Genomic DNA, 22608 nt, shown 5'->3' with positions numbered 1-22608 from the left:
GTGGCTCTGGAGAGAGAGACAAAGGGCAGAATCCTGGTCCCCACCCCCACCCTGCAGCCCCTGGTGCATGTCCCCTCCCCATCCAAGCCCTGTGCCGCTAGCTGAGGGCCCACCAGGCAAGGGGCAGGACAGGCCTGGAGTAAGTAGAGGACTGAGGGAGCTTTGGAGGCGGAATATTCTAGACTGTGCCGAGCCCTGCAGCACAAGGGGGCTTGGGGACATCCTCTGCCCTTCTCCTTGTGCTCTGCAGACTCAGCCCACCCAGCAGCTAGATTGGAGGGCAGTGCTCAGCTTTCCCTGGTTAGGTGAGAAGGGCTGGGGGAAGGGGCACAGGCCGGGCAGACGCCAGCCCCTGCCTCTCAGCTGCTCAGACCTTCTCAATTGCCCGTTCATGAGGACTCCCCTCCCCACCCCAGCTGCTGCCAGCCCTGCCCCCACCCCCAGCTGCTGCCACCCTTCCCAGGCACCTCTCCTCCTCAGTTGCCCCAACTGCTCCCCCTTTCCACTCTCCTCCACAGTGGGACTCTGTCTAGGACCTAGATCCCATGGCTCTGGGAGAGCTTTTCCTGTCCTCCTGGATGGGTCCACGCCATCTTGGAAGCCAGTGTTATCCCTCCTGACAATCCCAGGGCTGGGGAGAAAGACCTCTTGAGAAGGCATTTTGTTCTTATCCTAAGTCTGGGTAGAATCTACAGTGGCATCTCTGTAAGAAGAGAATTATTCTGATTAAGAATTACGTCACTAGGAAGTAATGAACCTCAACTGTAAAGTCCCTTGATGTTGTTAACCTCATGCTAACTGAAGGGACATAACCAGAGTGCCTTTTGATGAATATATCCCAGGATACATTCTCATCCTTACGTGGGGTACTTACTACACTGATTCCCAGAGTTACTTTGACTCCCCATAAGGTCTTTTTTTTGCAGTGCTGAGCTGTGAGCTCTTTTGAGACTGGTCTCATTTTCCTTTCCTTTCTGATTACCCCGTGTCACAATCCTCTTCTTGAACTGGGCTGGAGTTTCCAAGCTTGCCATTCTCGCTAGAGGAGAGGTGTGACCTCTGACCTTTCTCCATTTCTGAGGTATTGGCATGTTGCCTTCTCTACCCTCAGGCAAGTCTTGGGGCCCCACAGTGCCAGACCTTTTGGCGTTTAAGCTTTCTGAAGAGATGCTGACATCTCCACTGGGTGGTAAAAGCTAAATCTACCTCTCTGCGCTTCTTTCTAGTCCCTTCTACCGGTCTGTGTTCAGAGCATATTCTCTCACTCTCCCCTCCCCCCACTCCCCCTCAGGGAATATTCTAGAAATACATCCTACTGGCAGCCTGAGTAGTGTGGCGTCAGCAGTGTACCCAATGGTTTATTGGCCATGTTCTCCCTACACCGTTTCTGTCTCCACTACTCAAGGTTGGGTCACCGTTGGGTCTCTGTCCTTTGTCTCCACGTTGCTTCCATGATTTCTTCTGCATGTTATACAACTCCACATGGCCACCTAGGGTGGGGTAGGGAGAAGATAAACCACAGTTGGCCTGGGGCAGACTTGGAATTTGTCTGGGAAGAACTCAGATATCCCAAAGCTTCTGTTTTGGCCTCCTCCATTGTGCCCAGATGGGCAAGAAGGCAAATGTGCAGAGTTCTGTTTATTCCTGAGATGAGTGATTAGAACAAAATATTCATCACCAAAGTTTGCTTGCTCTCTACTACCAGCTAATATCTTCCCACTTGGCATCAACGTTAATTCTTTGCTTCTTTGCCTGCCCCAGGACCTAGATGACATTTTGTAAGGGAAGACCTTTTGGTGACTATCCAGGGTCAATCAGAGCCTTTTTGCCCTGTTGCTGACTCTCACTGACAACCATTCAGCCGTATTATAGTTAGCTCTTCTGCAAGTTAAATCCTGCACCCCAAATTAGAGCCACATTCAATGCTTGCCAGTTGGCATGCACTTAGCCATACAGAATATGGGCATTTTTCCTGCTCTTCACTTTAGTGCCATTCCAGCACTTCTCTTCAAACAGAGAAACAGGAACATTTGTTGAAATAAGCCTAAACCAACTGAGGAGGAGAGTTCACTTTTAGTCCTCCTTCAATGACAAGTCACTTTCCTTCTCTGAGCCTCAGTTTTTCATCTGTAAAATGAAGGTGATTCTTCTTCCTGCCTTAATGCATGAATTTGATTTTCTTCACTGGAACTGTGTTTGACAGGTTAAGGTGTGTGTATGTGTGTGTGTGTGTGTGTGTGTGTGTGTAGTGAGGTGAGAGGTGTACCGATCTCTGTCCTCTTCCCTGACTCCAGATAGTCTGTTAGAGCCCCCCAAGAAACCCAGAGGAGTTCCTTCTTGTCCTGTTGGTAGCGAAGGAGTCGGAACACATGGGGCAATGTGCCCTGTGCATTTAAAAGACCACGGAGACCACGTGTGTGAGTCACAGATGCATTCCAGTGCTGTCCTTGCCTCTCCGTCCCCCCACACACTGGCATTCTCCTTGGTGGTGGCATCTGCTCTGCCTTCTGATGCCAGGTCCCTCATCTCCCAGTGGGTCAGTTCTTTCCGGCCTCTACCCGTGCCTGGCCGCCGCCGGCCCGTCTGTCTGGCTGCCCTGCCTCTGGATCAGCCTGGCACGGAGCCCTGGGCATTGAGCCAACTTCTCCTCCCCTGCTGGCCCCACCCCCTTTTTCAGCTACTGCCATGCCTGGAGCGTGCCAGGTCCGCCCCATTCAAAAGTTTTCCTGGGCGTTTTTTTCCTTCCATTTCTCTGCCCCATAGGGATAAGGAGGTTGAGTAGGGAGGAAGGAAGGACTGGGCCATTGGTTTGTTGTTAAGTGCCATCGAGTCGGTTCCGACTCATAGCGACCCTGTACAGGGTTTCCGAGGCTGTAAATCTTTATGGGAGCAGAAAGCCTCATCTTTCTCCTGCAGAGCAGCTGATAGTAACCTTGCGGTTCGCAGCCTGATTTGTAACCACTATGCTGGAAAAAGGTAGAGCTTGGCACTTGAAGGTATCTTTATACCCTGCTGACCTCCAGCGGGGCTGCCTGGGACCCTCTTGCTGAGGACTCTGCTGAATCACCCACTTTTGAAGGGGTCTAGTGGCCAGCCTGCCTCCAATCTCTCTTTTTGTCTATCATAATCCTAAACCCGGAGTTCTGGTGTGGCTCTGTGGGTTAATGCGCCAGACTGTAAAGCCGTTTGAATTGCGAGGTTGGCGGTTCAAGCTCATCAGCTGCTCCTTGGAAACCCTGTACAGGGTTGCTAGGGGTTGGAACCGACTCGACAGCACTCAACAACAACAACAATCCTAAACCCAGTCTTGGTGGCTTGCTTAACTAGAAATGCTATAATAAGAGTTATGTATGTCTTATTCCTCTCTGTGCCTAGCACTGTCCAGCAGAAATGCAGTGTAAGTCATGGACATTTTTTAGTACCTACATTAAAATCGTTTTGAAAAAAGAGAAAAGGATGAAATTAACTTAAAATTTATTTAAAGCAGTTTCATTCTGTTGTACAAAGGGTCAATATGAGTTGGAACAATTCTGATGGCACCTAACAACAGCAAAGCATGTATTTAATCCGATGAATCAAAAGGTAATGATTTGAATGCACAGTCAATATAAATAGTGGTTAATGAGATTCTTTTACTAAGTCTTAGAAATCTGAAGTATATTTTAGATATATGGTCTGTTATAATTTAGTTTCTAAATTTGCATCTGTATCTAGATTTCATAGCATTTTGGATTGAAAAGTTTAAATTATATAAATACTTAAAAATGAAATAAAATTAAGAATTTGTTTGCACTAGCCACAGTTCAAGTGCTCAGTAGTTATATGCGGACAATTTAGGCCCAGCACATAGTAGGTGCTTAGAAAACATCTGGAATGGATGGCTCCAGCAGCTGGATTAATATCTGGAAATCTTGAGAAAAGAAAGCCCTGGACGCCAGATTCTTGATGACTGATCCAAAGTTTGTACCTGTAGATTGAGGGGGTGGTGTGTTTCTGCAGATGTGAAGCATCTTTGTTGCTCATTCAATCCAGCATCCCAGCTAAAACTCCTCTCCCTTCAACTGTTTATAAATGGCATGGACCAGTTTCTTAACAACATTTTTAGGAGATGCCTTCAGACTTGACTCAAGACTTGCACTCACTGGGATAAAGTTAAATGTGGGAGGAAAAAAAAAGGGGGTCTTAAGTAGGTTGGTGGGAGTCCTGGTGTGGCCCTGTGGTTTAATGCACTGGAATGCAAAGTGGGGTTTGAACCATTAGATTGGCGGCACTTAACAGCAACAACCCAAAAGTAGGTTGGTAACGTCCTGGTGTGGTGCTGCAGGATAATGCACTGGACTGCAAGGTTGGTTTGAACCTACCAGCCCCTCCCCAGAAACCCTATATGGGGTCACTGTGAGTCGTCATTGACTAAGTGGCATTAACTGTAAAGTTGGTTGGTAGATTCCTGGCGTAACACTGTAGGATAAGCAATAAATGGTTCAAACCCACCAGCCACTCCTCAGAAACTCTATAAAGGGTCTCTGTGAGTGAGAACTTACTCGATGACATATAACAGCAACAAGAAGTAGGTTGGTGGATGGATTCCAAGGTCTCCAGGAACCCCTAAAAACTTGAAATTGTTTGAAAAATACTTGCATTTTCTCTAGGGGAAGATGTTTTTACCTTTCATTACATTGCCAGTGAGAACCAAGTCTCAAAAAAAGACCATGAAACCAGTTGACTCCAAGGTGACTTCGTGTGGGTCAGTAGGGTTTCCATTGTCTGCTTTTTTTCCCTGAAGTAGATCACCAGATGCCTGGGTGGACCCACCAGCCTTGCAGGTAGCAGCTGAGTGCAGGAATCATTGCTTTGTAGGATAGACCCAGGTTGAGCCTCTCTGCAGACACAAGACTCTGTAAATGCCTGGCCTGTAGGGGTCAGTCTTCCTGCAGTTTAACCAGAGTTGGACTTTATTTCTTGTTTCCAAGTGGAAGCAGCAAAGGTCTAGAATGGAAGCCATGTTCAAGACCACACAAGTAGCCATATAGTCAGACAGAAGCATGGCCTTGAGGAGTGGGTGGAGGTGAAGGGTCTAATCTGGACATCCCAGTTTAATCCTAGTTTTCCCTGGAGATGAAAGTCCAGGTTTGACTCACAACCACTGGGGCCTCTAGGGATTGGGGCCCCATACTGGAGGAGGTTCTGAAACTACTATTGTTGACCTCCTCCTTACCTTCAACTGGCTGCCCCCACCCTGGTTTAAAGGAACTCTGAACTCTAGGGGAGGGGGGAAGCCGCCAGTGTGATTGAAGATGGAACCCTCCTCTCTGGGCAAGAAGAGGAAGCAGGAGATTTGTTAAGATGAGAAAAACCGCACCCCTACAAGTGGTGTTAAACCTCTCTCCCCAGACCTGGAGTCCTGCACTCTGCCCTCAGGGAGGCCCTATTCTGACTTGCACCTGCTCCTCCCTTCACTGTAACCCAGGCACACACCCATGTCTTGCTTCCAGCAAGCTCCTCACCAGGGCCTGGATTCTTGCTAACAAAATCATAGGAAAACCACATTAGACCATTATTTTGTAAGGATTTCAAAACTGGGTGAGCTAGAATAACCTGTCTTTTTTTTTTTTTTTTAACATTTTTATTATGGAACAAAATGCAACTATATACGAAAGTATAGAGGATAGCATAATAATGTTCCATGTTTGTTTAAATAAGCTTTAACAGTTGCTAACACATCCATTCTGTTTTTATTATTCCCTACTCTCAGGCGTCCTGGTGTGGTGCTGTGGGTTAATGTGCCAGGCTGCAAGGTTGGCAGTTCAAGCTCACCAGCTGCTCCTTGGAAACCCTATACAGAGTCGCTATGGGTTAGAACCAACTCTACAGCACTTAACAACTCCCCGGTTATTTTGAACTGAATGCTAGACATGTCATCTTACCTATAAATGTGTCAACATGTATTTCTAAAATTGAAAACTAAAGCCAAACCCAAATCCATTGCCATCAAGTTGATTCCAACTCATAGCAAACCTGACAGGGCAGAGTAGAGCTGCTCCTTAGGATTCCCAAGACTAAATCTTGTATAGGAGTGAACAGCCTCTTAGCCTCATCTTTCTCCTGTGGAGAAAGTTAGTGCTTGAAGCAGCCCGCTGCTTAACTCATTGTGTCACCAGGGTTCTTCTAGAATAAAAGAACTTTAAAAATCACAGTATGATTAAGAGAAACCTTTTTAGTAACTGTCACCAAGTATCTAGCCTAGTGTTCAATACAACATAACGACTTTTACAGTGAACTCTGGAGTCCTCGTTTGATGCTATAGGAGTAAGAACAGGACCGCAAGGTCAGTTTGAACTTCAAATTCACCAGCCTTGTCTTGGACACCCTTATTGTTGTTGTTGTTAAGTGCCTTCGAGTCGGTTCCGACCCATAGCGACCCTGTACAGGGTTTCCCGAGGGTGTAAATCTTTACGGGAGTAGAAAGCCTCATCTTTCTCCCGCGGAGCGGCTGGTAGTTTCGAACAGCTGACCTTAAGGTTCGCAGCCCGATTCGTAACCACTACGCTACCAGAGCTCCTTGGACACCCTATACAGAGTTTTTATGAGTCGGAACCAACTCAAGGACACTTAACCATGGATAGATACAGTTGGAAAGCAAAGTTAATAGTTTATGGAATAATTGTAGTTAATGTGTTGTTGAGTCAGTTCCCACTCATAACAACCCTAGGGTGTCCGAGGAGGTGGTTTGAACTATTGACCTTGCAGTTAGCAGTCCACTACTTATCCTACTCACAGGTGGTGTGTTTTGATGTGGTAGGCTCACTGTGTGTGATTGTATGAATTCTCAATATGAATTTAAAGATAAATTCCTAATAGGAATTTTAATTTGCCTTCATATCCAGCAGGTCTTTACTTTGGCAGAGATGTTCTGGGTCTGGGAGGTTTCTCTGAACTCTTCAGCCTGCTAAGGGAGAGCTCTCGCTTACCGGGGTCCAGCTCCAGAGTCTCTTTTTTGGTTGCAGGAATGATCGTAGCCCTCTCTCTGTTCTCTCCTGAATGTCTCCAGTGTTTGGGGAGCATGGTCACTCTGTCCTTGTGGCCCTGGAAGTACCTAGTGGGTCCCCAGTGGTAGCTGCTGTATTTGGTGGGCTGCTCCAGGGCTGAACAGCTGTCTGCAGGGCAGGGCAGGGCAGGGCAGGCAGAGAGCACCAGAAACCACAGGGTGTTGGCACCCAGGGAAATAATTACATGGTGTAACCCCACTGCCTTTATTGCCAGAGGCTGGCAGTTTCCTTCTTTCAAGCAACAGGTTTAATCTGCTGTAGGCTAAGAAACCTCTGGGAGCCTCTCTCCTTTTTGGAGTGTTGGGGTGCAGGAGCCCCGTGCACATAGAAGGTGCTCAAAGGCATTGCTCAGCCCTAATGAAAGTGGGTTTACTGGGGTGCTTGAGGTGTCTGGGCCAGGTCCTGGGGAGCTGGAGGAGTGGGAATGGGACTCCAAGTCGTGATATTGTCTTTCCCACCAGCCTAGAAGTCTTGTATTTTAACAGCTATTACCGCTACTCTGGTAGCGTAGTGGTTACAAATAGGGCTGCAAACCGCAAGGTCAGCAGTTTAAAACTACCAGCTGTTCTGCAGGAGAAAGATGAGGCTTTCTGCTCCTGTAAAGATTTACAGCCTTGGAACCCTTGTACTATGAGTTGGAACCCACTCCACGGCACTTAACAACAACCACCACCGCCGCTCTTTTCATGATTGTCGGGACACCTGCAGGCTCCTGAGAGCTGGTGCTTTTACTGAGCACTTGGGGTGCTTCACACCTTATCTCTTTAAAAAATCAGATGCACCAAGTGAATTCCTGTTCAGGGTGACCCTGTGTGTGTGTATCTGGGTAGAACAGTGCAGTAGTGGGTTTTCAGTGGCTAACTTCAGAAGTAGATTGCCATGCCCGTCTTCCAGGGTGCCTCTGGATGAGCCTTCCTATTAGCTGTAAAGCATCTCCCTTTGTTAGTAAATGTCGAGTTGGTTCCAACTCATAGTGACCCTGTATTGAGTTTTCAAGGAGCAGCTGGTGAGTTTGAACCGCCGACCTTGTGATTCAAACCAACCTTGCTGTCCAGTGCTTTATCCCACTGCACCATTTCAGGATGCTTTTGTTGTTGTTAAGTGTCATGGAGTCAATTCTGACTTTCAGAGAGACCTGCTATAGGGTTTCCAAGGAGTGACTGACTGGTGGGTTTGAACCGCTGACCCTGCAATTCAAACTATGAGTTTTTCACAGAAGAAAACTGAGTTCTAGAGCTAAAAAGCAACTGGCAAAATGCTCTTAGCCACCATGTGTATCTCTCAAGCTTTTAGAGTGCTGTCCTAGCTCAGCCCATGCTGGGCCTTCTGTAAATGTTTGTAGAATGAATGAGTTACCCAGGGATTGCCCTGTGTGCTTTGAGTCTGAAAGAAATTAGGTGGCATCACACTTAATAGAAGCCAGGCCAAAGATTTCAAAGGAAAAGGTTCTGGGCGCTGTTCTTCCATACCCTCCATGTTGAATTGTAGTCAGGACAGGCAGGGGGTTTGCTGAAAGGAGGCATGGAGGGGCCTGTAGTGGGTTCCAAGGATGGGTGTGTGGCCTTCCCTCTGCCTCTTGGAAACATTCCTGACATTCCTGACGATCAGCCTGCCCTTGCTTTCAGGATATGGATTAACATCCAGGGCAGAGGTTTGATTGCACCATGCCATGGTGTGGCGCTCTGGATTAATACACTGGACTGCAAAGTCAGTTTGAACTGTCAGTGGTTCAAGCTCACTAGATACTCCTTGGAAACCCTATACAGGGTTGCTATGAGTTGGAACTGACTAAACTGCACACAACAACATCTTCTTCCCTGGAGTCCTGGTGTGGTGCTGTAGGATAAGCACTAGATTGCTAATTGCAAGGTTGGCAGTTCAAACCCACCAGCCACTCCTCGGAAACCCTATACAGTGTCGCTATGAGTTAGAACTGACTCACATTAACAACACTTCCTTCATATTGCCTAAGCCCCTAAAACTACTGGGAGTTTAAAGTTGTTAAGTGCTCAAGTTGGTTCCAACTCACAGCGATCCTTTATAGGGTTTTCCAGGTTATAAATCTTTGAGGGAGCAGAAAGCTTTAATTTTGAAAGTCGTTGTTAAATACTGTCCATAAGCCAGTTCCAAATCTGACACCAGGTATCACCTCTGTTCACCAGTTCTACAACTGTTTGACCTTCATTGTGATCGAAAGCTTCTGTCTATCCATTCGGTCACCCAATGAGTTGTAGAGGAAGTCCCTCACCTAGTAGGCACTATGGTGTTCCCTCTTACTAAATAAATTGAATCACAAGAAGGTAGTCTGCTGGGATCTGAGGATTTGGAATTGAATTTATTTTTGATAAATTATGGTAGCGTAGTAGTTACGAATTGGGCTGTGAACAACAAGGTCAGCAGTTCGAAACTACTAGCTGTTCCGCGGGAGAAAGATGAGGCTTTCTGCTCCTGTAAAGATTTATAGCCTCAGAAACCCTGTACAGGGTTGCTATGAGTCGGAACCAAATCCATGGCACATGACAACAACAACAACACTTTGTCCTGCTACCCTCCATCTTGCTGTTAAGTGCTGTCGAGTTGGTTCCAACTCATAGCGACCCTGTATAAGGTTTCCAGGAGAGGCTGGTGAATTTGAACTGCTGACCTTGCGGCTCAAACTGACCTTGCAGTCCAGTGCATTAGCCCACAGAGCCACACCAGGCCTCCATTACCACACTTAGTAGTCTTTATAAACTGACCAAAGCACATAGTCAAAGAGCAATAGATTCTATTTGCCCATCTTTCCCCTCTGGGCTATTTCATTCTGATTACCGTCTTAATATGAGCGGACTTCAAAAAGTTTGTGGAAAAGTGGAATGAAAAGATAATGGAATTTTTCTACAAAGTTTTTGAAGTCCCCTCATGTTTCATTGCTCAAGACTTTTCATAGAATTGTGTAAGACTCATTGACTTGTAGAGCAGGAAGGGGCTTTAGAAACCCCTTAGTTTTAATTTTACAATAGGAAACACTGAGGGTCAGGGAGAAGTTTGCTGGCTCAGTACAAGGCCAAGATTGAAGCGTTTACAGTTAGAGAGTTTAGCATCCCTTCTAGTCCCTGAGAGCGATGCAAAAGCTAACATGGCACCATGCCTACCAGGAAGGGAGACTGAGGCTGAAGCTTTAAGTAATCAATCAGATTTTGGAGTCCTGGTGTGACGCTGTGGTAGGTTAATGTGCTAGACTGTAAAGTCGGTTTGAACCACAAAACTGGCAGTTCAAGCTCACCAGCTGCTCCTCAGAAACCCTATACAGGATGGTTATGGGTTGGAACCAACTCGACGGCACTTAACAACAACAAGCCCCATCAGGATAGTTTAGGGGTTACAACTGGATTCCATTGCTTCTAGTCTAGTTTTCCCTTGTGCCACTGGAAATTTGGTGGACCATGTCCCTAGACATGGCCTAGAAATTTGATGGACTATATAGAAAAGCATAAATTATAATTGGTCAACAGATCAAGTTAATTGAAATATTTTAAACCCTGGGATTAGGACATCCATTTAGGTGGTGAGCCTGTTGCCCCGGAGGCAGTTCTGAAAGCCTTCCTCACGGAAAGTTACCATTTTAAGAGGCATTTTAAAGATGGGAGGGAGAAAGTATGGTCAACTGTGAGTGAGAGGAGGGGGTGGGCATGATGCTAGTGTGTGTATATGCTTGTTGATCACTCTCACTTTAGTATCATATCTGAATGCTACTGAGTGGAGTCCTGGTGTGGTGCTGTGGGCTAATGCGCCAGGCTGCAAAGCTGTTTGAACTGCAAGGTCAGTGGTTCAAACTCACCAGCTGCTCCTTGCTATGCGGCGGAACCAACTCGACTGCACTTAACAACAACAACATTGAGTCAGTTCTGACTCATAGTGACTCGATATCGGGTTTCCGAGGGTGACTAGTAGGTTTGAACAACAGTCTAATGCTTATCCTACGGAGCCTAGTATCTTTAGGATACATCTATTATTATACTTTAAGTGCTCACTCCAAGCCCTTTGCTAAGCTCTTTATAAGTATCTAACACCACCCTCGACTACCTGTGAGTAGACATTAGCCTTGTTTAACAAAGGAAGAAACAAGGCCTCAAAGTTAAATATTCAGGGTTTGTAAGTGGAGCATAGGTTTAAGCCCATATCTGTAAGCAGTTACACTATTATCCTGCTGTAATATGTTTGCACATGTGTCTCCCTTAATAAACAGTGACCATCTTGAGGCCAGCCATTTAGTTTGATTATTGCTGTGTTCCCAGCATCTGGGACAAAGTCCAGGGAGAAATAGGCAATAGGTTCCAATTAAATAGTTGTTAAATGAACTAACAGTATTGTATTTAATGTTGTTTTCTCAGTGCTTACTGAAAAAGTGAACGAGTGAGAAAACTAAGCTAATGAAGACAGCAGTGAGACAAAGCAATTATAAATTTTAAGAAATTTTGTTACCCACGTCCTTAGAGCTTCCATATTCTTATATGTAGCAGCATTGGTGAATGATTTTACTCTCTAAGTGAGGTAGCGCCTGTCCCACATCTCCATTCCCCAGGAGTCACCAGAAGTCAAGGAAAGACTGGGACAAAAATGAGGAACTTCAAGGTTCCCTGTTGTTGTTAAGTGCCATTGAGTTGGTTCTGACTCATACGACCCTGTGTAGGGTTCCAACTACCTACCTTATAGTTAGTAGTCCAGTGCTTATCTTGTAGTGCCACACCAGGCTACAAGGCCTTAAAGTATCTGGAGCTTTCTCTAACGCTATTCTCTCTTTAATTTCAGGAGTCGAAAAATTCAGATCAGAAATATTCCACCCCAGCTCCGATGGGAGGTAAGTGTTTGGGGGAACTAATGAGGGTGGAGAGCGGGGAGTGGAGACTGAAAGGATCAATCTGAGTTGGCAGAGATGATGTGGGAGATCTCTCCGGTCTCCCAGTGGTCTGGACCAGGCAGAGATGTTGGTGCTGACGTGTCATTGATTGGGTCTCATCCTTTATCCAGGATGTCACTGTTCGTAGTCCTTAGTTCTATCCATCTGATGAGAGGCACTAGGGATGCAGGAAGAGCTTTCCTGAGTTCTAAACTTGGTGATGGCACAGTTGATTTAAGGACCTGGACCTAAATGGTCCTAGTCTCCTTTTGAAAAAGGCCCTTACCGAAGAGTTCACTATGTTCTTGCAAAGACACCCTTGACTTATGTTGTTATCAGCATTAGCATCCAGAAAGGACAGACCGAGCGGGTTGATGCCCAAGCTAAGGCTTGCCTGTGCCCCAGTGCTCTGCAGTGAAAGGGGCTCTATGGCTGGCTTTGTGGCTGCTCCTGGGGTGCTCAGAGTACCCTTCCAGCTGTCTCTGTGCTCTTCTAGGTACTGGACAGTCTTCTAGCACAATATGGCACAGTCGAGAACTGCGAGCAAGGTAAGAGATGGGGGTTCAGGTGGTGGGCCGGGTCGGGGAGGAGTTTAGGGATCTGCTCTGCTTCCCACTCCATCATCAAAACTAACTGGAAGACCCAGAAAAGAAAGTCAGGATGTGGAATGAAGGGATGGGGGACCTATCTAACTTCACTGCTCATCTCTGGCTGGTTTCTCGTCTGTATAATGAGAGGCTTGAGCCCAGTCACCTCCTCATTAAGAGAGCGTTGCCAGGCTCCTAGAGGTCAACCAAAGTAGAAATAGAAGCCCCAAGATCTTAGAAACAGCTTAAGATTGGAAATTGTACATTAAAGCCAACTAAGTCTCTGGCTCTTTTGCTTTAAAGCTTCATGTTTCTTAGTTTTTGGCTAGAGTCATCAGCTGCTTTGCTCTTTCCTGTTGGAAACGCCGACTGGCCCCTACATATATGACTTTGGTCAATTAAAAACAACAACGGGGAGAGTGTAATGTAATACAGTTTGGACAAGCAAAAACTTCGAAGAGTACATCCACAAAGGGGAAACAAAATGAAAGGAAGTCTAGGTCATGAAACGTTTTGCTATAATTTTTTATTTCTTCATCTTGCTAGAATTATAAATTCTTTTCAGAGGACGTAAATTTACTATGGAGTGATTTTGGTTGGACATAAGATAGAGCTTGGTCTTTGGGTAGACAAGATACTAGTTTGGGTTTCGAAATCTTCAAGAAATGAATAATTATCTTGACTGAGATTTAATTCCAAATTCTTTGTAGAAAGGGGCAAATTTGTAAATGATCATAGTTGATCAAAAGAAACCTGCTGCATCAGTCCTATCTATCCTGCTCGACTCCTGTAGCTTACCTGTTAGTGATACCCTAGCACAGGTGGTTCACGGATAGCCATACTGCAGCATTGTATACAGGGTAGACTAATGACTGAGCTACTGCTAGACAAAGAAAGGGTGAGATGCTGAGCTTCACTGGGAGCCCCAGCAGGAGTTTACACCAGCTCAGAGACACTCAGCAGGGAACTAGAACCAGTCCTATCTGAAGGTGGTGGGAAACGTCTGATTTTGTTGGCCATTAGTGAAAGTCTTCTTCAAGTTTGTTCATTGTTACTGTCTCAGAAATGTACAGGGTGCCCACTCTATTAAAATCTTCTGCCCCCTAATTGACTTTTCTCCACACACACTATCACCTTCCTGTGGTCTATATAATTCACTTATTTATTGTGTTCGTTGTTGTCTCCTACTAGAATGTAAGCTCCATTAAGGCAGGGGTTTTGTTGACTCCTTTGCTGTTGTATTTCCAGTGACAAGAATACTGATGAAAGTCAGGGGCCTTGAGCCAACAACTGCACTGAAGTCTTGTAGCCAAGTGCCTTTTCCTCAGTGCTGGAGGAGCAGAATCTTACTTCTGTGCCTGTGCTTCCCACCCCAGGGTTGATCAGGCCCCAAAACTCAAACACAAAACAAAACAAATACCCCACAAACAACAACCCATGCTGTCCAGACGATGCTGACTCCTAGTGACCCTATAGGGTTCTGAATAGAACTGCCCATAAAGTTTCCAAGGCTGAAATTTCTATAGGAGCAGACTGCCACATTTTACTCATCTGGGGCCACTGATGGGTTTGAGCTGCTGACCTTCTGTTAGCAGCCTAGTGCTTAACCCGCCATGTCACTAGGGCTCCAAAGATAGGAATTCCCAAGACTTTAATGCATAAGACAGAAAGATTAATGTCATTGATTTAGAGTGAAGTTCTAATGTTGGCTAGTCGACACATTCTTCTTTCTGTGTTGTTAAGTGCTATAAATGGTTCCAGCTCAGTGACCACATGTGGGGTTTCTGAGGCGTGGCTGTGGGTCTGAACCATTGACCTTGCAGTGAGCAGTCCAGTGCTTATCTTACAGCACCACACCAGGACCCCATTCCTCCTCCTTATAGGAAAGAGTGTGTGGGCATTCAAGGAAATCAAAAGACTGCTCATAATTACAGTCAGGGACTTTGGTGGAATTAATGGCTGGTATTAGGTGTGGCCTCCTGGTGTGGCACTGTGGGTTAATGCACTAGACTGGAAGATTGGTTTGAACCACAAGGTCGGTGGTTCAAGTTCACCAGTTGCTCCTGGGAAACCCTATGCAGGGTCACTATGAGTTGGAACCAACTCCATGGAGCTAAACAACAACAATTAGGTGTGGCGCTGTAGGATCAGTACTGGACTTCGAACCACAAGGTTGGCAGTTCAAACCCACCAACTGTTTCTTGGAAACCCTATACAGGGGCACTATGAGTGGGAACCGCCTTGACAACTCTTAACACCATTAAGAAATTATGGTGGTCCAGTGTGTTCCATCTCTGTGGCCGTGATGTTTGGAATACTTATATCAGGAACTCCTTTCCCCTGAAAAGGTATAGATATGATGATGCAGACATAATCCTTGAATAGGGTGGCCCCTCTCCCAGAGTCCAGTGAGTAAAGTATTGGACTGCAAACCACAGGGTTGCAAGTTCAAATCCAACAGTCGCTCTACTAGGGAAAGCCGAGGCAGTCTGCTCCAGTCTTAGAAACCCTAAGGAGTAGCTCTACTCTCAGAATCACTGTGAGTCGGAGTCAACCCAATGAGTAGTGGGCTTGGGTTTTTAGACTACATTTCCCTTATAAGCTCACATTTTCGGTCATGAGACACGACACTTTTCTTGGTTGTATTCTTGAATAATCCTCTAGAATAGATTTGGATTTTCCTTAGTCTCTTCAGCCATTTCTGTGCAAACTATTTCATGGAATGTTTGCTTCTAAGAATGGCTAATCTCAGCCAGTGTGTGTTGATTTTTAACTAGTTTAACTTTCCAAGGGTAAATTTTTTCCTGGCTAGGGAACAGAACTGCTGATATGGTGACCACAGCCTTTTGTACATCCAGATCTTCTGGGAACTGGGCAGGGAAATCCAAGGAAACCAAGAAAGAAAAATAAAAGAAGGCTTTAGACTTTTCCAGTAGCTTTGGTGAAAAAGGGGCCTAAAGGATAAATGTTTGGTCTTTTCTTTCAAGTATTTCATAACCTTCTCAGTCGTTTGACCATACAGTATAGAGGTTGGAGAGAAAAACTTTCAGACTCCTTGGGGAAGTTATAGTGGGGTCTCCAGTTGTCTGCTCTAACCCTGGCCTCTGTTTGTTTCCCAGTGAACACCGAGAGCGAGACAGCTGTGGTGAATGTCACCTATTCCAACCGCGAGCAGACCAGGCAGTGAGTGGGCCACAAAGTGGGGCTGAGGGTCCTGTGTTGGGTATTGGGAGGGGTCACAGTCTGGGCTCTGATAATGACCCAATCAACCCCCAGATTTCCTCATGAAAGATCCTTTCTGGGTGTGTGTCTTCTCCTTGTCTTTTGGGTCAGTGATTTCAAAGGCCCAGAAATTTGCTAGGAGGTTAACAAAATGCACTGAAGGGGGAGACTCAAAGACCTCTGGAGAAAAAAGGTTGGCTTCTAATTTGTCTCCCAGCGCCCTGGAACTGCAGGGTCCTTTGCTGTGTTGATGGCGCCATCTAGTGATGGTGAGGGGTAGCTGCGGGAATTAAAAAAGATTCACTCTCGATGGCTCAGCTGGAGAAAGATGAGGTTTTCTGCTTCCATAAAGATTTACAGAAACCCTATACAGAGCTGCTGTAAGTCTGGACACATAACCACCACCACCAATTGAGCCCTGTAGGGCAAACGCTGGACTACTAGCCACAAGGTTGACGGTTCCAACCCACTAGCTATCCTTAGAAACACTATTCAGGGTTGCCATGAGTTGGAGCTGACTCGATGACACCTAACAACAGTACCGTAGGGAGCAGACATTTTATTCCAGTGTCAACAGCGACGGATTTGCCAATACACAAGGTAAGCACAGGCTCACTTGTGCTTACTTATTAATTTCACTACATCATGTGGTGAAGTCAGCAAGCATAGAAAGCCCTTGGTTGAAGGGAGGATGCTGTGGGGTTGGGAGGGAGACAAATGCCAGCCAGATCTCAAAGCAGAAAAGATGTGGAACTGTTCACTAAAGATCGGTAAGTAAGCCTGTGCTTACCTTGCTTATTGGGCAATCTGACATTGTCCATTGATCATCATGCCTGTATTTTATGCTTGTGTAGATCCTCAGTGCTCCCTTAGCCACTATTCTAACCCCTGAGTGCCTTGGTTGAGCAATTACACCTCTCACCACTACTAGTTCAGAGACTCTTTTTGTTGTTGTTAAGTGCTGTTGAGTTGCTTCTGACTCATAGCGACCCTATATATAAGGTTTCTGAGGAGCAGCTGGAGGGTTTGAACTGCCGACCTTGTGGTACACAATCCAGTGCTGATCCTACAGCGCCACACCAGGAGCCCTACTTTTTTAACCATGCTGCCTCTATTCCTTCTGTTAGCTTCAATCTAGTGTTACGTTGTAAAATCCTACCACATCTTCAAATATTGCCTACCTTTTTCTTTTAGATACCACCAGAATTCAGAATTTTCTGGAGGTTTTTCCTGCCCCTTGTGGTCAATCTAGGCTTCTGTGTCTGACTTTAAAGACCATGTCAATACTTGTTCATTCATTCCCTATGACCTGCTGTTTTCTTGTTGACATCTTTAACCAGTGTTAGCCCTGGGGGAGTGATTGGTGCTTGTCCCCTCCCTCCAATCTCATTCAGCCTCCTTGTAGCCACCCCTGATAATACAGAAACTGCTGCCTCTTAAGTGGTTAGCAAGCCATTTGGCCTCTAACACCCACTTCTCCATGGAGTGTCCTTAACCATTGAAGGCATAAAAACAACTAATCCCGTAATTTCTCAAATTCTTTCATAGTTCTGTTTTATTTGAGTTTCCCATGGATCCTGTAAGATAAGCGTTTTTTTCTTTTTTGTAAAAATTGACATGAGGATCCTAAAATTCATTGGAAATGCAAGGGATGCAGAGCAGCAAAACAGTCTTGAAAAAGAACAAGAAAGAGTATTTATACTTCCTGATTTCAAAACTTGCTTCAAAGCTAAAGTAATCAAGAGAGCACAGTACTGGTATAAAGATGATCACAGAACTGGGAGTCCAGAAAGAAGCGTTAATATTTCTACATTTGCAATATATTGATTTTTGACAAAAATATTTTAAAAATTCAGTGGGGCAGAGAAGCAGTGAAACCAGATATGAAGGTAGAGATAAGGACATGGAGAGAGAGCAGCTGAGGACTCTAGATTCATGGAAAGAGAAAGGCTGTGTGCTTGCAGCCAGGAGGCAGACTTGTAAAATGTGCCCTTTGGTTGTTTAAATGATTATATATTCACGAGTGTTTTTTTGTACATTGAAGAAAAAAAGAGAAAGAAACAGAGGGAATGGAAGCACATACTGTTGAATGATGATGCACGGAGGGAGATTATAATCATTGCAATGAAATGATGAGTGTAAAACCGATGTTCTCCCATGTAAATTAAAATAAAAAAAAAAAAGTTCAGTGGGAAAGGATCTTTTAATAAATGGTACTGGAGCAATTTGATATCCATATGCAATGAATTTGGATCCTTACTCTACACAGTACACAAAAAATAGCCCAAAGTAGACCAAAGACTTAAATGCAGGAGCCATCCAATAAGCAGGGCAGGTGTCAATTTCTTTCTTTCATTTCCATGAAACTTGGATCTAGACTAGGAGTGGTTGTGAACAGCCCAGTTCACATATCTGTGAGCAGTGGAACAAAGATTAGAATATTGGTGTCTTACCTCAACTGAGTACCTTTGGTCCATGTTTCATCGGGGTATGCTAGGGGAGGGTTGATACTTGACATTTATTCATCCTTCTTTGAACTTGGTTTCATTATCTGTAATATTGTGAATTTGCAGTAGTAAGTGCTCTGTGTGCTCACCCTTATGTTTTTATTTTTCTAAAACTTTTTATTGTGAATTGAGTGAAGGTTTATGGAGCAGATCATCAGCTTGCCATTCAACAATTACTTTGCTTCATTACATGGTTGCAATCCCCTCCATGTGCCAACAGTTAACAGCGTTTACCTTTATTCACTTTAACAGTTGAATTCCTCCCTGTGTCTTCAGCTACCTTCATCTTTCTACAGCTAACTTCCCTCTTGTTGTATACTGCCTGCTCTGTCATCCATGTTAACATGTGTCTATGCTCTAACTCATGAATAATTTGCCACCTCCAACCATCATAGATTGTTTCTTGTATCATGAAAACTTTTTTTAAAAAAAAAAAAAACTTTTTACGACGTTCGTCTCATACAATGTTTGTCCTTTTGTGATTGACTAATTTCATTCACCACAATGTCCTCCACATTCAACCATGTTGTGAGGTCTTTCACAATTCATCATTATTTTTCAAGGTTTTAGCAGTATTCCATTGTGTACCAGTTTGCTTAACTCTTCTTCTGTTGATGGGCATGTAAGGCTATCCCCTTTTTGTTATGTCCCTTGTAGCCAGCATATTGAAGGATCCTGTTTTCTTATCATCCATTCTGCTCTCTATGTCTCTTCACTGGAACATTTAATCCATTTACATTCAGCATAAATATCAATAGTTATGAATTGATTGTTAACATTTTTCTGTGTTTTTTTGTGTGATGTTGCTGGATTCTGTGTTCCACATAATTTTATATGTTGAGTTCATTTTGTTTGTGGGGTTTCTTGTCATTTCACTTCTGTTGTGTTAAGGTGTTTTTTTTTCATACGCAGGTGTATTATTTTTTCTTTGAGGTTAGCCTGTAATTTATTAATTTTTTCCCTGCTTGAAACAGTCTGTTTTGAAATCTATTTGACTTTCTTGCCATTTGGAAGTTCCCTACACAATCCCTTTTTTTTATACACTACACTATTTCCTGATATGTCTAGTTCGGTATTTTTAGTCTTAATAGGTTTGTTTTACTTTGCTGTTGTTGTTGTTAAGTGCTGTTGAGTCAGTTCCAACTCATCGCGACCCTGTATAGGGTTTCCATGGAGTGGCTGGTGAGTTTGAACCACCGAACTTGTTGTGGCTCAAAGCAGCCTTGCTGTCTAGTGCTTTATCCCATAGAGCCATACAAGGATTCCATGTTTTCCTTTAAATTCTTCTATATCTGGATTGATTTCTCTATGGTGTGATCATGTATGGTAATCTTAGGTTATTATCTACTGTTGTTGATGCTCAGACCAAAGAACATCCTTTTAGAATGTTTTGTAAAGTAGATCTGGTCATTACAAATTGCTTTAATTTCTGTTTATCAGAAAATGTGCTAATTTTGCCCATGTATTTCTAGGGTAACTTTGCTGGGTATATAATTCTTAGTTGGCAACTTTTATCTTTAAGAGTTGTGTATAGATCATCCCATTCATTGCCTTCTTGCCTGCATGGTTTTTGCTAAGAAATCAGAGCTTAGTCTTATTGGTTCACCTTTGTAGGTAACTTCTCATTTTTCCCAAGCTGCACCCAGGATTCTTTCCTTGTCTTTGATTTTGGAAAGTTTGATTGTGATAGGTCTTGGTGATTTTCTTTTGGGGTCTTCCTATTTGGGTTTCATCATCTTCTTATATGCTGATCTTCTCGTTTTTCATGATGTTAGGGAAGTTTTCTTCAGTAACTCTTCAAGTTTTCTCTGTGCTTTTTAGTGTCTCTTCAAGTTGTGGAATTCCAATCAGCTGCACGTTATCCCCCTTCATGATGTCCCACATAACTCTTAGGCTTTCTTTAGATTTCGTCATTCTTTTTTCTGATTGTTGTAGCATACTAATTTGAGAGATTTATCTCCAAGGTCACTAATTTGAGCTTTCATTGTTTCGCACCTACTCTTTTGCTCTTTCAATGTGTTGTCCATTTCTGAGCTCTTAGTATTAATCTTCTGGATTTCTAGTTGCAGATTTTATATTGCTTCAAATCTTACATTTGTTTTGTCTGTTTATTCTTGTAGCGTTTCCCTGAATTCTTTTAATTTTTATTGTTTTCCTTGATCTTTCTACTGATCCTTTGAAGGTACATAATTATCATTCTTTTGAATTTTTTTCTGTTAGTTCCATTACTTTTCTTCCTCAGAAATGTGTTCTGGCTAAGTCTTGATCATTTGTTTGAGCCAGTCTCTCTTGTTTCTTTGTGTGAGCTAAAATCATCTCTTGCCTCTGGGGCATTGTGGGGTTGTCATATTTGTAAAAACAAACAGTGAAGTTGTTTGATCCGGAGGGAGAAATCTGTGGTGGGCTCCTACAATTCCAAGAGCTCACAAGGTGGTTGTGGAACTGATGTGACAGCAAACTTCCCAGCTCTAGATGGAGTTCCTTTTATCTGTGTTCTGGACACTCAGTCAGGAAGTAGTTTGTGGGGGCCCTTGATATGGAGCTGTTCCAGTGTCTGTCAGGACCACAGGGAAGCTGGGGACAGCGAGACAGGTTCAATGCTGGCCTGGTGGCTCAGGGAGTTTTATAAGTCTGGAGCTGAGTACACGTGAATCCAGACACCAAAGTGGTGCAGCTGGCCCCCATCTCACACTGGTGTGGCTCCGAACTCCCATAGAACAGGGTCTGCACTGGGGGTGGATGAGGGTGGGAGCTGGCCACCCTTCTGGCCATCAGGAGAGCACGGGGAAAAAGAAGAAACCACACTTTGCCCATCGCCCATGCAAATCTGCTTTGCCAGGCATTCCCTCTGCTGCCAAATCTGCTCCCAAGATGGTTGACCCATGTGTGGTCAGCAGTTCACCAGTCGGTCTCCCTTTCTTACCATTGCTGCTCGGCCTCGCCTCCCAGCAAGCACTCCATCCACCTCTCTAGCCTTTCTTAAGTTCAGGGTACCAGAATCTTCATCTGTGTCTGTTGTATTTTGTCTCTTGTATGTCTGTTGTAGAGCGTCTGTGTCTTGTGTCTCTCACCCTTTGTTAAGATTCCCCAATCCAGAAAGTCTGCGTGACTACTTGGTCGAGCTGATACAAGTGTGTAGCATGTTCTCTAGTTTAGACGTGGGTGATCTCTGAGATTGAGCCTTGGGGCTTCCTTTTTAGACAGAGGACCCCTATGGTCCTGGTTGGATCTGAAACTCACTTCTTTCATAGTCTGTGTGGAAGCTTTAGTGAACGCTAAACCCCCAGTAATGTATGTACAAGGGCAAGTCAAAAATTATCCAGGCTCTGGCTCTATTAAAATGTCCATCCTAAAATGCCCATCCATATCCATAGCTGATGCAACATTGAATGTGTACATGGAATGATTCTGTCGAATAGATGAGTGACAGTGGTTTACGTGGCAAATCATTTGCAAATCAACCATGGCTCTGCCTATGAAGTAATCTGTGAGAGACTTGAGTTTCGAAGAGTTTGTGTGAAACAACTCACGGAAGAGCGTAAACAGGAGTGTTTGGACACCTGCAAACAAAACTTAAACCAGTACTCAAAAAAAGGTAAAAAGTTCTTTAAAAAAAATCATTAGTGGCGACGAGACATGATTCATCACTACGACTCACTAAGAGTAAATGACAGAGCATGGAATGGAGACAACCTCAGTACCAACCAAGAAGTTCAAAAGTGAACCATCAGCAGCAAAATTGATACTTCCAGTTTCCTGGGATTCTCAAGAGCCAGTATTAGAACACTGTAAGGAAAAAGTCCAGCAATCAACAGTGCTCATTACAGTGAGATGCTCATTGAGGAGCTGAAACCTCAACTTGGGATTAAATACAGAGGACTGCTATCCAAGGAGTCCTGGTGTGGCGCTGTGGGCTAATGTGTCAGACTGCAAAGCCGTTTGAACTGCAAGGTCGGTGGTTCAAGTTCACCAGCTGCTCCTCGGAAACCCTATACAGGGTCGCTATGGGTCGGAACCAACTCGATGACACTTAACAACAACAACACTGCTATCCAAAGGCATTGTGATCTTGCATGATAATGCACATGCCCATAACTTCTGCCCACACCGTTGACACTGCAAAAACTCATTTTGAGGTGTTAACGCATTCTCGCTGTAGTCCTGATCTTGTCCCATCGTACTTTCACCTCTTTGGTCCTTCAAGGGTGAAGATTCATCTCTGGTGAAGTGAAGACAGTGGTTCATTTGTGGCCCGCAGCTCAGCCTAAAATGTTTTAAAGTAAGGGAATATGAAAGCTTGTTGACAGATGGACAAAGTGTAGTGTGAAAGCAAGGAGATCATGTCAAAAAATGATGTATTTGTCTTT

At 44.4% G+C, this 22608-nt stretch overlaps 1 protein-coding gene across 3 annotated transcripts in view; it reads left to right on the top strand.

Annotated features, from left to right (window-relative positions):
• Positions 1-22608, top strand: part of IGF2BP1 (insulin-like growth factor 2 mRNA binding protein 1) — a 57908-nt gene that overhangs the window by 20378 nt on the left and 14922 nt on the right. For all 3 annotated transcript variants that reach the window (XM_006832491.1, XM_006832493.1, XM_006832492.1), the window contains exons 3-5: positions 11838-11886; positions 12422-12473; positions 15632-15695. In XM_006832491.1, the coding sequence (XP_006832554.1) occupies positions 11838-11886; positions 12422-12473; positions 15632-15695 (165 nt within the window). The remainder of the gene's footprint in view (positions 1-11837; positions 11887-12421; positions 12474-15631; positions 15696-22608) is intronic.

The sequence above is a fragment of the Chrysochloris asiatica genome, unplaced genomic scaffold (assembly GCF_000296735.1).
Source record: "Chrysochloris asiatica unplaced genomic scaffold, ChrAsi1.0 scaffold00007, whole genome shotgun sequence".
Lineage (NCBI taxonomy): Eukaryota > Metazoa > Chordata > Mammalia > Afrosoricida > Chrysochloridae > Chrysochloris > Chrysochloris asiatica.
Note: the sequence above shows the minus strand (reverse complement) of the source record. Positions and strands in the feature narration are given on the sequence as shown.